The sequence below is a fragment of the Cydia strobilella genome, chromosome 11, assembly GCF_947568885.1.
Source record: "Cydia strobilella chromosome 11, ilCydStro3.1, whole genome shotgun sequence".
Taxonomy (NCBI): domain Eukaryota; kingdom Metazoa; phylum Arthropoda; class Insecta; order Lepidoptera; family Tortricidae; genus Cydia; species Cydia strobilella.
The window spans coordinates 3,162,783-3,176,462 of NC_086051.1; the positions used below are offsets into that span (position 1 = coordinate 3,162,783).

The 13,680-nt window shown below is 33.9% G+C and overlaps 2 protein-coding genes across 3 annotated transcripts; one reads left to right on the plus strand and one right to left on the minus strand.

Moving 5' to 3' along the window:
* Positions 1-8,729: 8,729 nt before the first annotated feature.
* LOC134745228 (small nuclear ribonucleoprotein F) lies at positions 8,730-9,806 on the minus strand. The gene is made up of 3 exons (XM_063679222.1): positions 9,676-9,806; positions 9,408-9,596; positions 8,730-9,276 (listed from the first exon to the last, which is right to left on the minus strand). The coding sequence occupies exons 2-3, from the start codon at positions 9,580-9,582 to the stop codon at positions 9,185-9,187; spliced, it is 267 nt and encodes an 88-aa protein (XP_063535292.1). The 5' UTR covers positions 9,583-9,596; positions 9,676-9,806; the 3' UTR covers positions 8,730-9,184.
* Positions 9,807-9,987: 181 nt separating this feature from the next.
* LOC134745328 (RAB6-interacting golgin) lies at positions 9,988-13,531 on the plus strand. 2 transcript variants are annotated; one of them, XM_063679337.1, is made up of 5 exons: positions 9,988-10,188; positions 10,723-11,206; positions 11,698-11,715; positions 12,377-12,517; positions 13,003-13,531. In XM_063679337.1, exons 1-5 carry the CDS (start codon positions 10,113-10,115, stop codon positions 13,301-13,303), a joined length of 1,020 nt encoding a protein of 339 aa, XP_063535407.1. In that variant the 5' UTR covers positions 9,988-10,112; the 3' UTR covers positions 13,304-13,531. The 2 variants fall into 2 exon arrangements, with proteins under 2 accessions (XP_063535407.1, XP_063535409.1); XM_063679339.1 differs by lacking the exon at positions 11,698-11,715 and having other exon boundaries at positions 9,990-10,188; positions 13,003-13,521.
* Positions 13,532-13,680: the final 149 nt, after the last annotated feature.

Below are 13,680 nucleotides of genomic sequence, written 5' to 3' on the forward strand. Positions count from 1 at the left end.
AAGTAGCACAAAATATAATGTAATGTGGGCCTTTGTGATAAATAATTTAATATTTAGCACAATTATACGCCTATTTATAAGTCAGTAGATTCCAAACTAATACTGAATGACTGGATATAAGAATTTGTGTGATTTATTGCCTATGTAAATAACTGTTAAGCGAAATATAATCATTATTCAAACATTGACTTGTAATTTAATTTCAAGGTTCTTCATCTGCTATTGTATGCAATCCATACTAATATTATAAACGCAAAAGTCTGTCTGTGTCCTCTTGACGATTAAACCGCTGAACCGATTTACTTGAAATTTGGCATAGAGATAGTTTGAGTCCCGGAGAAGGACATAGGATAGTTTTTATCCCGAAAGTCATCCCTTAAGAGGGTCGAAAGCGGGGTAGAATTGAAATAATTAATAAAGTGAATTTGTGTATATAAGCAATTAAGCATATGCTCAAATTGAATGATTGCTATTACACTTTATCCAGACGCTATTCTTACTCTAGCTGCGATTGCTAATTCCACCCAGACGAAGTCGCAGGCAAAAGCTAGTATTTATTTATTGCAACAATCATTGAAAACCATGCTTTCCAAAACGCTTTTTTCCTATTTAGTAGTCCAAACAAATAGGTTATAGACCCACTACAGAGTATACGGGTACTACCCACTATAGGGTCTGCAAGTAGGACTTAGGAAAACAAGTAAATTTTTCAAGTACATGTTCTTTGTTGCTTTAAACCCCCCCCTCACTATTTGAAAATGGTATAATGGTATGGATGATGATCCACACAGTTATAGTTAGTTAAACCAAATTGTCAGTTAATAAGAACAAAAAAAACTATACTCATCGTTTTCTTTTGGGTGCTAGTGTAAGACAAAAATAGTATCTCTGTCTGTTTGAAATGAGACAGTCCTTTGACAAACTATAATTGACAATTCATAAACCTCAGTGCATGCACCAGACATCATCAATGGTCAGTTACAGAAAGAACGCTTACCACAAGGAATTTCGTAGTACGTTGACCCGCCTGTTCCTATCTCTATCGCTCCCGCTGAATTATATTGCTGTCCCTCCCATGACGACGGCGGTCAATGACACTGTGCGAGCGGGATAGCTTTTTGTTTTCGTTCATCTGGACAGGCTAAAGCTCTAAGCCATACTGCCTTGTCATAAGTAGGATTTTAATTTAGTGAGAGGGATAGCGTGCGATAGTGACAACAGGCGGGTCAGTGTACGAAAAAAAAACCTCGTGCCAAGCATCCATTCTTTACTGGCAGGGACCTGCTTGCTTTTTGCTACCAAGTGTAAAAAAATATTATTTGTTACAAGCGTAGCATGTAGCTCGTGCTGTCAGTGACTGCCCTTAGACCTGTACCAATAACTTCTGAGGTTATAAGAATATTAATGTTGCTTATTTTTTATATATAGTTTCCAGACCATATACTAAACCTAAAAATAATATTTTGTGTCATCCTAGGTATTTGCTTAGGTAGAAATTTAGGTATTTCTTTTTTCAATTAGCATTCTGTAAAAAAAATATTAGAGACGAAATTCTTTGTTTCCCTGTAAAGACAAAGTGGCTTCCGATGTACACACGCATTTTGTGTCATTTTCATCCACGGGTATAATGGCATTTAATAAATACCTAATATTGATCCTAAAACGCCTAAAAAAATATTAGAGTCGGTAAGTGAAGTGTTGTACTTTACAGAACATTGTTATATGTTATTCAAACAAATCTGTGTCAAATTCATCCACCGCTTTTATTTAAAAAAAATTTTTTTCTAATTAACACCCTGTATCTGCCACAAAAAAAAATTCATATTATTAAGTTTACGTCTACAATATTATAATACCACATTGAGACATCATTCATAATTTGGGTCATTTTGATCCACGGTTTTTTTACTATCTGGCAAAATAAAACTCAATTGAGCAAGAAGGGCGTGCGCGGGGAAGGATACCTACGCGGGTGGGGTGCTTATTATACTTGCCGCAATATCAGATTGCGACTGAGATCTTAATACTATCTCCTTTACTCTTGAAATAAAACTATGAAAACGGATTATATCCCCATCCTTCCCCATGATCCCCATGGATGGGGATGTATTATAAATTCAATATACGCGATATAATCCGTTTTCATAGTTTTATTTCATGAGTAACTATCGCGGTAACCGAAGACAATATTTCCTTTACCCTTGTTAAGACCAACCAAGAGTGAAAGAGATGGCATTATGAGCTGTCTCGCCACTTAGTTTTGCGATACAGTGTATTTATTTCATTCGGAGGCATAATTACATTGTCTTATCAATCTTACCGTAGTAGGTATATAAATATAATTAAAAATAAACTGTAGGCTGCACTCCTCATACTGACCAACATTTGTGACGTTCCTAATCAAAAGGTACCACTTTCTCTGACAGGTTATTTGTTTAAAGATATAATCAAATTTCGTCTTTATGGTAAACGACAAAGTGGTACCTACCTTTTGATTGAGAATGTCACATCAGCGACTTAAAAATTACTTTTGTTTCGATTTTTAGTAGACTTTTTAAGTTTATTTTAAGACGCAATTTATTGTGATTTTACAAATACATCCCCATCCATGGGGATGTATTATAAATTCAATATACGCGATATAATCCGTTTTCATAGTTTTATTTCATGAGTAACTATCGCGGTAACCGAAGACAATATTTCCTTTACCCTTGTTAAGACCAACCAAGAGTGAAAGAGATGGCATTATGAGCTGTCTCGCCACTTAGTTTTGCGATACAGTGTATTTATTTCATTCGGAGGCATAATTACATTGTCTTATCAATCTTACCGTAGTAGGTATATAAATATAATTAAAAATAAACTGTAGGCTGCACTCCTCATACTGACCAACATTTGTGACGTTCCTAATCAAAAGGTACCACTTTCTCTGACAGGTTATTTGTATAAAGATATAATCAAATTTCGTCTTTATGGTAAACGACAAAGTGGTACCTACCTTTTGATTGAGAATGTCACATCAGCGACTTAAAAATTACTTTTGTTTCGATTTTTAGTAGACTTTTTAAGTTTATTTTAAGACGCAATTTATTGTGATTTTCGTTATGTTTAAGCGTGGCAAGCAACATTAATTACAATGATGATGATGTTCATTAAATACAATATTTTTTATACTATACTGAACTGTCACCCTATACATGAGAATGAACAGCGCCCTCTTGACAATGATCATATATTACTGGTCAGGCTTTAATATGTGTCATAATTTAGTAAAGTCCCCTTTGTGGATTCTAAGTTTCCGAGTTACAGCAGTTTAGTGAAAGCGTTTTTTTTAAATATAAATTAAGGCCTGAATAAAGAGGAAAGAAAATTTGATTATTTTTGCGCTACGACGCACGGTTTAGGAGATACAGCCCTATAAAGTTTTTTTTATTGTTTTTTTTCTTTTTTACATTGTGTTTTTTGTATATTACTTTGGGGTTTCATAAAGAGGAACGAAAATTTAATTACTTTTGCGCTACGACGCATGGTTTAGGAGATCAAGCCCTATAAAAAAAATCTCTTTCTTTTTGCGTTTTTTTTTGTATAAATTAATGGTTACATAAAGGGGACCGAAAAGTTGATTATTTTTGCGCTACGACGCACGGTTTAGGAGATACAGCCCTATATAGATTTTTTTTCTTTTTCTTTTTTACGTTTTTAAATCTTAATTAAGGGCTTCTTAAGGGGAACGAAAATTTGATTATTTTTCGCTACCATGCACGGTTTAGGAGATACATCCCTAAATTTTTTTTTGTTGTTTTTTTATCTTTTTTTTGTCATTGCGTTTTTTGTTATTACTTTGGGGTTTCATAAAAGGGAACGAAAATTTTATTATTTTTGCGCTACGACACACGGTTTAGGAGATACAGCCCTATATAGATTTTTTTCTTTTTCTTTTTTACGTTTTTAAATTTAATTAAGGGCTTCTTAAGGGGAACGAAAATTTGATTATTTTTCGCTACCATGCACGGTTTAGGAGATACATCCCTAAAGTTTTTTTTGTTGTTTTTTTTTTTTCTTTTTTTTGTCATTGCGTTTTTTGTTATTACTTTGGGATTTCATTAAAGGGAACGAAAATTTTATTATTTTTGCGCTACGACACACGGTTTAGGAGATACAGCCCTAAAATGTTTTTTTTTCTCTTTTTCTTTTTTGCGTTTTTAAATCTTAATTAGGGGCTTCTTAATGGAGAACGGATATTGATTATTTTTGCGCTACGATGCACGGTTTAGGAGATACAGCCCTATAAAGTTTTTTTGTTATTATTTTTTTCTTTTTTTTTCTTGTGTTTTTGTATATTATTTTGGGGCTTCATAAAGGGGAACGAAAATTTTATTATTTTTGCGCTACGACGCATGGTTTAGGAGATACAGCCCTATAAAGATATTTTTTTTTAATTTTGCGTTTTTTTAAGTATAAATTATGGGTTGCATAAAGGGGAACGAAAATTTTATTGTTTTTGCGGTACCACGCACGGTTTAGGAGATACAGCCCTATAAAGATTTTTTTTTAAATTTTGCGTTTTTTTTAAATATAAATTATGGGTTGCATAAAGGGGAACGAAAATTTTATTGTTTTTGCGGTACCACGCACGGTTTAGGAGATACAGCCCTATAAAGATTTTTTTTTAAATTTTGCGTTTTTTTTAAATATAAATTATGGGTTGCATAAAGGGGAACGAAAATTTTATTGTTTTTGCGGTACCACGCACGGTTTAGGAGATACAGCTCTATAAAGTTTTTTTGCGCTACGACGCATGGTTTAAGAGATACAGCCCTATAATGTTTTTTTTTTTTTAATTTTGCGTTTTTTTTAAATATAAATTATAGGTTGCATAAAGGGGAACGAAAATTTTATTATTTTTGCGCCACCACGCACGGTTTAGGAGATATTATATCTATATATATATAGCTATAATAGCTCTATAAAGTTTTTTTCCTGTTTTTTTTTAAGTTTTACTTAAGGGTTTCTTAAGGGGAACGAAAATTTGATTATTTTTGTGCTACGATGCACGGTTTAGGAGATGCAGCCCTATAAAGATTTTTTTGTTGTTTTTTTTTTCATTGTGTTTTTTGTATATTACTTTGGGGTTCCGTACAGGGGAACGAACATTTTGTTATTTTTGCGCTACCACGCACGGTTTAGGAGATATAGCTCTATAAAGATTTTTTCCTCTTTTTTTTTGTTTTTTTTTTAAGTATTAATTAAGGGTTTCTTAAAGGGGAACGAAAAATTGATTATTTTTGCGCTACGATGCACGATTTAGGAGATGCAGCCCTATAAAGATTTTTTTTTGTTTTTTTTTTTCATGGTGTTTTTTGTATATTAGTTTGGGGTTCCACAAAGGGGAACGAAAATTTGATTATTTTTGCGCTACGACGGTTTAGGAGATACAGCCCTATAAAGTTTTTTTTGTTTTTTTTTTCATTGTTTTTTGTATATTACTTTGGGGTTCCGTAAAGGGGAACGAAAATGTCATTATTTTTGCGCTACGACGCACGGTTTAGGAGATACAGCCCTAAAATGATTTTTTTCCTCTTTTTCTTTTTTGCGTTTTTCAATCTTAATTAGGGGTTTCTTAAAGGGGTTTTTTTTTAATTATTTTTGCGCTACGATGCACGGTGTAGGAGATACAGCCCTATAAATTTTTTTTGTTATTTTTTTTCTTTTTTTTCATTGTGTTTTTAGTATATTACTTTGGGGCTTCATAAAGGGGAACGAAATTTTTATTATTTTTGCGCTACGACGCATGGTTTAAGAGATACAGCCCTATAATTATTTTTTTGTATTTTTTTGCGTTTTTTTTTAAATATAAATTATGAGTTGCATAAAGGGGAACGAAACTTTTATTATTTTTGCGCCACCACGCACGGTTTAGGAGATATTATATCTATATATATAGCTATAATAGCTCTATAAAGTTTTTTTCCTGGTTTTTTTAAAAGTTTTAATTAAGGGTTTCTTAAGGGGAACGAAAATTTGATTATTTTTGTGCTACGATGCACGGTTTAGGAGATGCAGCCCTATAAAGATTTTTGTGTTGTTTTTTTTTTCATTGTGTTTTTTGTATATTACTTTGGGGTTCAGTATAGGGGAACGAAAATTTTGTTATTTTTGCGCTACCACGCACGGTTTAGGAGATATAGCTCTATAAAGATTTTTTCCTGTTTTTTTTTTGTTTTTTTTTTTAAGTATTAATTAAGGGTTTCTTAAAGGGGAACGAAAAATTGATTATTTTTGCGCTACGATGCACGATTTAGGAGATGCAGCCCTATAAAGATTTTTTTTTGTTTTTTTTTCATTGTGTTTTTTGTATATTAGTTAGGGGTTCCATAAAGGGGAACGAAAATTTGATTATTTTTGCGCTACGACGGTTTAGGAGATACAGCCCTAAAAAGTTTTTTTGGTTTTTTTTTTATTGCGTTTTTTTAAATATAAATTAATGGTTACATAAACGGGACCGAAACGTTTATTTTTGCGCTACGACGCACGGTTTAGGAGATACAGCCCTATAAAGATTTTTTCCTCTTTTTTTCTTTTTTGGGTTTTTAAATCTTAATTAGGGGCTTCTTAAAGGGGAGCGAAAATTTGATTATTTTTGCGCTACGATGCACGATTTAGGAGATACAGCTAATACAGCCCTATAAAGATTTTGTTTCTTTTTTTCATTGTATTTTTCATGTATTACTTTTGGGTTACATAAAGGGGAACGTCAATTTTATTATTTTTGCGCTACGACGACGCATGGTTTAGGAGATACAGTCCTATATTTTTTTTTACAATGCATGTGCTCGAAAAGTACGTTTCCTACGGAGCCATATCGTGCAGAAAGTACTGCTTTTCCGCAATAGTGCTTTTTGTTTTCAATTTTTTTTTTACAGTACATATGGTGCTACTTTCCCGCACTAGTGCGGAAAAGAGCACTTACCGTGCATATGTCGAAAGTTTAAAGGGCCATATGTACTGTAAAACGTACTATACACGTGCGAATAGGTAATTCGCAACTCGTGTCGATTTAAAACACTCCTTTTAATAATTAAACTTATTTGCCATGATATGTTTTTTTATTTACTCGCACAATGTATAACGTATAATGTATAATGTAAAACATTGTATGATACACGTGCGTAAAGATGATTTCCGCACTTGTTGCATAAATAGCAATTTTTTTTATCAAAGAATGAAAGAAAGTCACGGTATTAATAACCAAATTTTACTTTAGTGGTACCTTTTCGCTATCACTGTCACAAATGTATGTGGCGTTCACGTAAACGCGATATTTTTAAGATTTCCCTGCGCAATGTTGCCAGCTCGCTCGCAAATCAAACATGTACTTACAGTTCTTTTGCATAATGGTGACATTGTACAATATCTATAAGTTTTAAATAGGTAAAAGATAATTCGACGCATTCTTTGCTTGCTTGTTGCTTGTTGTTGTGTTGTTTGCGTAACTTCTTTGAATAAGTTGCGTTAATTTGGCGCACAGGCGAAATAAACATGCGTTGCGTACGGCAAGGTCACGCCGCGGCCCCACCCTGCACGGCCTCCGTTGCCCATTCAGACCGCCCGCTAGCTTCGTTTGAACGCAAATAATATTTTTGTAATATTTGTTTATGCAGTGGATGCAAGTGACACAAATTCATACATCTTATTTATCCTGCATTTCAAATTAATAAGATGTAAACTCTAATATCTTTAATATTCTTTTGTAACGGTGACAGCCTGTTACAACAAAATCATCAAATATCTTATGAAGCTATGCCTTAATAAGACACAAAATCATTTAATGGACCTATTTAAACGATTAAATTCGACCTAAGTAATTTTTTTTAACTCTAATTTTTTTTTGTGTCATTTAGAATATTATGACATAGTATCAGATTGCAGTGGACGTAATTGACACAAACTATGTTTTCACACTAAAAACACTATCCTAAATGCAACACAGTTACATGTTTTCTCTCGAATATTTTTTTCTCCAAAATAATTCAAAATAAAAAATAATTACCACAAAATAACAAATTACTAGAAAAGCAAATTATATATATGACACAAAACAAAATGTAAGATTTACATCTTAACAAAGTATTCATAAGCGAAAACAGAATTGACTTTAATATTTTTATAACCTAGGGGTCAAAATATAGCCAGCGGTACAGGTCTACCTGCGTGTTGTCGTTAGACTAAAAGATGCTTTGACCCTACAGGGAGTCCATTAACCCATTAGTGTCCAGTCACATCAAAATGGTTGTTTTTTTTTTTTTTTTTTATGAAATAGGAGGCAAACGAGCAGACGGATCACCTGATGGTAAGCGATTACCGCCGCCCATGGACACCCGCAACACCAGAGGGGTTGTAAGTGCGTTGCCGGCCTTTAAGATGGGAATACGCTCTTTTCTTGAAGGTTTGAAGGATAGGATAGGATAGGTTATAAGATATATAGATAAATGCCTGCGTCTTAAACTATGCTGGGGCCCTTTTGGAATGTAAAGAAAGTGAATAAAACTAACAACCGACCCGACCCTGCTGACTCAGTTGCTCACTGTTACTGTCTGTCCTTCGCGGCCCCCTGAGGAAGGCCATGTGCCATTATGGTAAAGATGGTACTGTGCCTGGGTTCTGAAGGGTTGTAGAGATTATAGAGAATGAGCTTATCAGAGAACATTTTGTAGGAAAAACAATATAAGTTGGAATAGATTCTTATTATTTAAGAAAACCACAAAATTGAATTATTCAATTCAACAGTCGGTGCAATCTTCCACAAACACTCAGTTTTAGAGTTAATGAAACTGACAAAAAGAATTCTATTTCAGATACCATGGCTTGCATGTAAATCATTGGTTTATACTAAAACACAATGAAGCAATGGGCAGCTTATTTCAATGACCCATATGTCCCGGATTCTTGTTTAAACTTTATACACTTTTATGATAAAGAAAATAAGTGCCTAACATACCAGTTAAAAAAAAGTGGTTAGGAGACAAACTCCTGAAAAGTGTATGTTAAAAAAATTATCTTAAGTGTCTGGTTACCCAAACAAAAGAATAGTTTCTCAATAAAGATCCTTTTACCAGTTTCATGACTCGGTATATCCAATACCCTAGTACACTTATTGTAACTTATAAAAATTATAGACTAAAAGTTATTCTTTCATTTCTCCCTCTTCATCCTCTTCCTCTGCCCCTCGCACGTACAGAACATTGTTACACCTGATTAGAACTTCTCCGAGATTTCCTGAAAATTAAGAGTACATACATAGTAAGAGACTGCTTTGTTGTTACTATCAATCCTACTTAAACAGGTTGTGGGAAATAAATAACAAAACAGCGGAACATGCAAGCTATTTGTTTGATGCCCAAACTAACCTGTGCATTTGCCGTCAACAATTTCCTCGGTGTTAGCTAACTGCAGATTCATGTAACCATCGGCGGACACCAAGAGCCCTTTGTATTCATGGCCCCATTTTAGCCTCACAAGCACGGATTTCCCTGTCAAACTGTTGAGGAAAGGCTTGGGGTTGATGGGCATAGCCGCTGCCATTTTTGGTTATTTGTCTGGAAAATACACAATTCACAGATAAGCTTTGTACAAAAAATAAGAAATAGATAGCTTTAGAATATATTACAACAGTACCTTTTTCTTTTAACAGTTAAAATAAATACAAATTCAGTTATTCGCCGAATAACCTAAAAACGCTGTTGCGTATGATGCCGCCAGCCGCCACAAACTTTTTTTTAAAGATATTGTTTATGGGGATGCTAATTGCTAAACTTTTTTGAACTCTATGTTTTGTGGTCCTAAGCTATTCCAGTTATGATATTAATCGCTGAACCTACTCTTTCATTTTGACACATCTTTGACATTACTTATATGCTCTTCAGTCTCTTCACGGCACGTCATCTTTTTGTGTCTGTCCTTTTGCCAGCAAAACATTGCTCATAGCTCGTAGTCGTGTCGTATATTTGAAATTTGGTTTCTTATTTAAACCAACAATGAACTTCGTTTACTAATATCACTCGCTCATCAGATAGAATTGAAATATACGAGTAGGTGGTCGTCATTACGATACAATGTCGTCTACGTTTACCGGATTCAGTGAAGAAGATTTGAAGCGGATCAAATCCGTGGAGACAGGTTCAGACATTGGTAAGAGAAGAATAAACTTACTATAAATTAACCTGGCCTTATCTTAATAAGTTATAATAATAGCCTATACCAACTGAAAAATAGATTGACCTCGTTTTGTAAAATTGTTCACGTATACCTATACTAACTTACTGGGAAAATAGCGGTACTGAAACTACGTTACAATTAAGCCCTTTCCCGTACAACTTAGTAGCTGCGAATTAATTTGTCATGCATGGATAAGTTTATTGTTCATTCATTTTCTTGATTCTCATCTATGTTAGTTGCCCTCTTTAATTTAATTCATAAAAATATTAGTATATTTAGTACTTAGTAAGCATAATTACGTCATCGTTGAGGAAGATGAGATAATTAGTAGTTTTTGTTGCAGCTGCAACATTAGCATTCTCATGTTTTTTGTGATCACTCACATAATCCATATGTATGTAATCTTAACCACTAGTTCTCTTCAATAAGAAGTGAAAGTACTTTACTAGCATTATCCATTCTGCTACCTAGACATACAGTCAGTAATTTATAGTTTTTTTTTAACAGAATCTAATGTCACAACTAACATCAAAAAGGCCCAAATTGGTGTAACGCAGAAAAGGGTAACTAATCAATACAAATCGCCTCTACAAAAACAGAGTTCAGATGAAGCAATAGATATAATGTTTGATAAATGCCGGCTCAGTTTAAAAAACAAACCAATCACAGAGTATAACAATAATGATGCAAGCGATTTAGACAATATCAGCACAAGTACCATTGATTTGAACAATGAGGATGATGTGTCCGGCGGAGAAGCGAATGACAAAGACGAAAAAGATTCTAAAACTAATGAGATGGAAAACCATTTGGATAGTAGGAAAACCAGTACAGGTGTTACTCCAGATTTGGTGAGGAGTGTAGATAATTATACGGAAGATGACCCGGCGGCTCACAGTGTGAAGTTGGAGGAATTGCAGCTGAAACAGAAGATTATGGAGGAGCAGAATAAGAAGCGGAAAGAAATGCTGGCAAAGGCTTTAGCTGACAGGTGATGAGATTACAATTTACTCGTAATTGACCCGTGTTAGTTTTACACGGGACTTAATCGCGTACAAATTTACGTTTATTCATGGCCTGACGTTTCGAATGTGACTTTACGTTAAATGTATAAGTGAAAATTTCGCGTCTATATACCAGAATTGGTCAATTGAATTGTCATTTGAGTATCCAGAATGTAAAACAAGGTTTTTTTAAGATGGTTTAAAAGTATTATTATTTTGTTCTTAGTGGTTTAAAACCATTTTAAAGTTACAATTCTGCCACTGGCGCTCCAGTCACTTGTGGTCACTTTTTCTTTAGTATATGGCCTGTAGGTATTTCAGTTTGTTTTAAATTTATTCTAGTGCTTCTCCATCTATTAAGTCATAAACTTTATAATTTTTATTCATTGCAACATAACTTTACCACATATTATTAGGCAACTAAAATATTATAATATCCAAAAGAAAACCCAAATAAATAAATAAAACATTTTAACAGCAAGCCAAATCGGACAGTGTGAGTTACTATACTATACATATATTATTATACTCTGAGAGTGAGTGGGTTTCAAATTTAATCTTGACATGATTCATGACATTATCACATTGCAGTAGTTGATTAGCTATCACTTTGTCACATTGCCATAGTTTTTATTGTGTTTGAAATATATACTTGTGTGTGTAGCATGTTTGAAAGCAGAATAAAACTATGTTTAATAACAAATTTCTCAATCTCATTAGAAAACCTATATGGTATGGCTAGATTCTTTTTTCAACCAATTTACAAAAAGTCAAAAAATTATGTGTATGTACGAAATTGTGCACAAATTTTAGAAAGTTGTTGCAATAGTTGTGATATCCAAAGGATTTCTGGAAGAGATTATTCATTAGTGATAAGACCACCCATTGGTTTACCTACTTTTACTAGTTGTGACACTTGTGACTTGTACTTCTTTTTGTGAGCTGTGCAGCATAGAGTATTTGGGGCATTTTCTATGAATAGGGACCTTAATGTCGATGGCGCTTACGCCGCACAGCGTCGCGCTGCATTGTATTTATAACGGAGCATTGTTTATAATGGCGTAAGTGCCATCGACAATAAGGTCCCTTTTTATAGGAAATACCACATTTATGTGAGTACTAAAATAATAATTTGAATATGTTATTTTCAATTTCAGGACCAAACAAACAGCAGAAGAAGTAGTAAGACTGGAAAAGATAAAGAAGGAACTGCAAGTGCTAGACGGGCAGTTTTCACAGGATGTGGCAGTGCTAAGAAAGAAGATAGATCAGGCGTGCCTGAGTTATGCAGACGCAGAGTAAGTATTAACACTTTCGTAACCGGGCAAAATTTTGAACAATACCCCAGAAACTGGTTGTCTATAGCTGCGTATAAAACAACCTGCTGGGCGGGTTGTCCGGCATCTGAGCAAATTTCACGAGTGCCTACCAGGCAGGTTCTCGGTAGTCAAAGTGTTAACTAAAATTTTTACTTGTAGCAGGCAATATTTTAGTAACCCTCTTTATCATGTGAATCCAATACACTGTATCTGCAGTTGCAGTTTATACAAAGTTACAGTGGATTGGATTCACACTATTCACAGGGTGCCTCTGGGATACATATTTCCACCTATACTAATGCCCTATACTAACGAACAAAACTGAAATCAACTAAACATCTTTCATAACCCTAGAATTTATTATATGATCATTAATATTTTTATCATCTTAAACAGTCTAGTTATTTCGTTCCTAAAAACGATTTTTCTGTTAGAGAAAATTCACTGTCAATTTTTTTTTTCAGAAAACACTACCTAAAAATAGAAAAAGAGTTCCTCCAGGCGAAAATAAATCTACAAAAGGAAAAAGAGAAAAAGGAGTTACTGACGGAGCACCTCTGTGCCCTCATCACCCACAACGAAACCAGGAAGGCTCAGAAACTCGAGACTTTAATGCTGGAGCTTGCCAGTGACCGGAAAGGGTCCGTGAGTGACCGGAAGGAGTCTGTGTGTGATCTGAATCTGTCACAACAGACACCGGAGGATGATGACAGTGAGATTGTGGATGGTGTGTGTGAGAAAACTGGGAAGATGGTAGAACTTTGAGACAACGAATTTAAAAAGTTAAGTCCACATTTATGTAGTTGCATGAGACGAGATAGTTTTTACGTTATTTTATAGGCTCAAGTATTATTGCATTTAAATTTAATTAACATTACTCAAAGTGGTGCCTTAATACAAATTAAAAAACAAATTGGTCAGTACTCAGTGTACACTAAAATATTCACTTTAAGTGATAATATATATAATTTTTATTTAAGTGAAGCTTTGTTATATCATCTTGAGAATAAAGATTCTTAAAACTGATAATATTAAGTAGAATAAAATAATTACTAATTGTCTAAGCATGACAAGTGTACTAATGTACCTAAAAGCAATACATATGCATATTTTAATACTATGACTAGAATATTAGTATATTT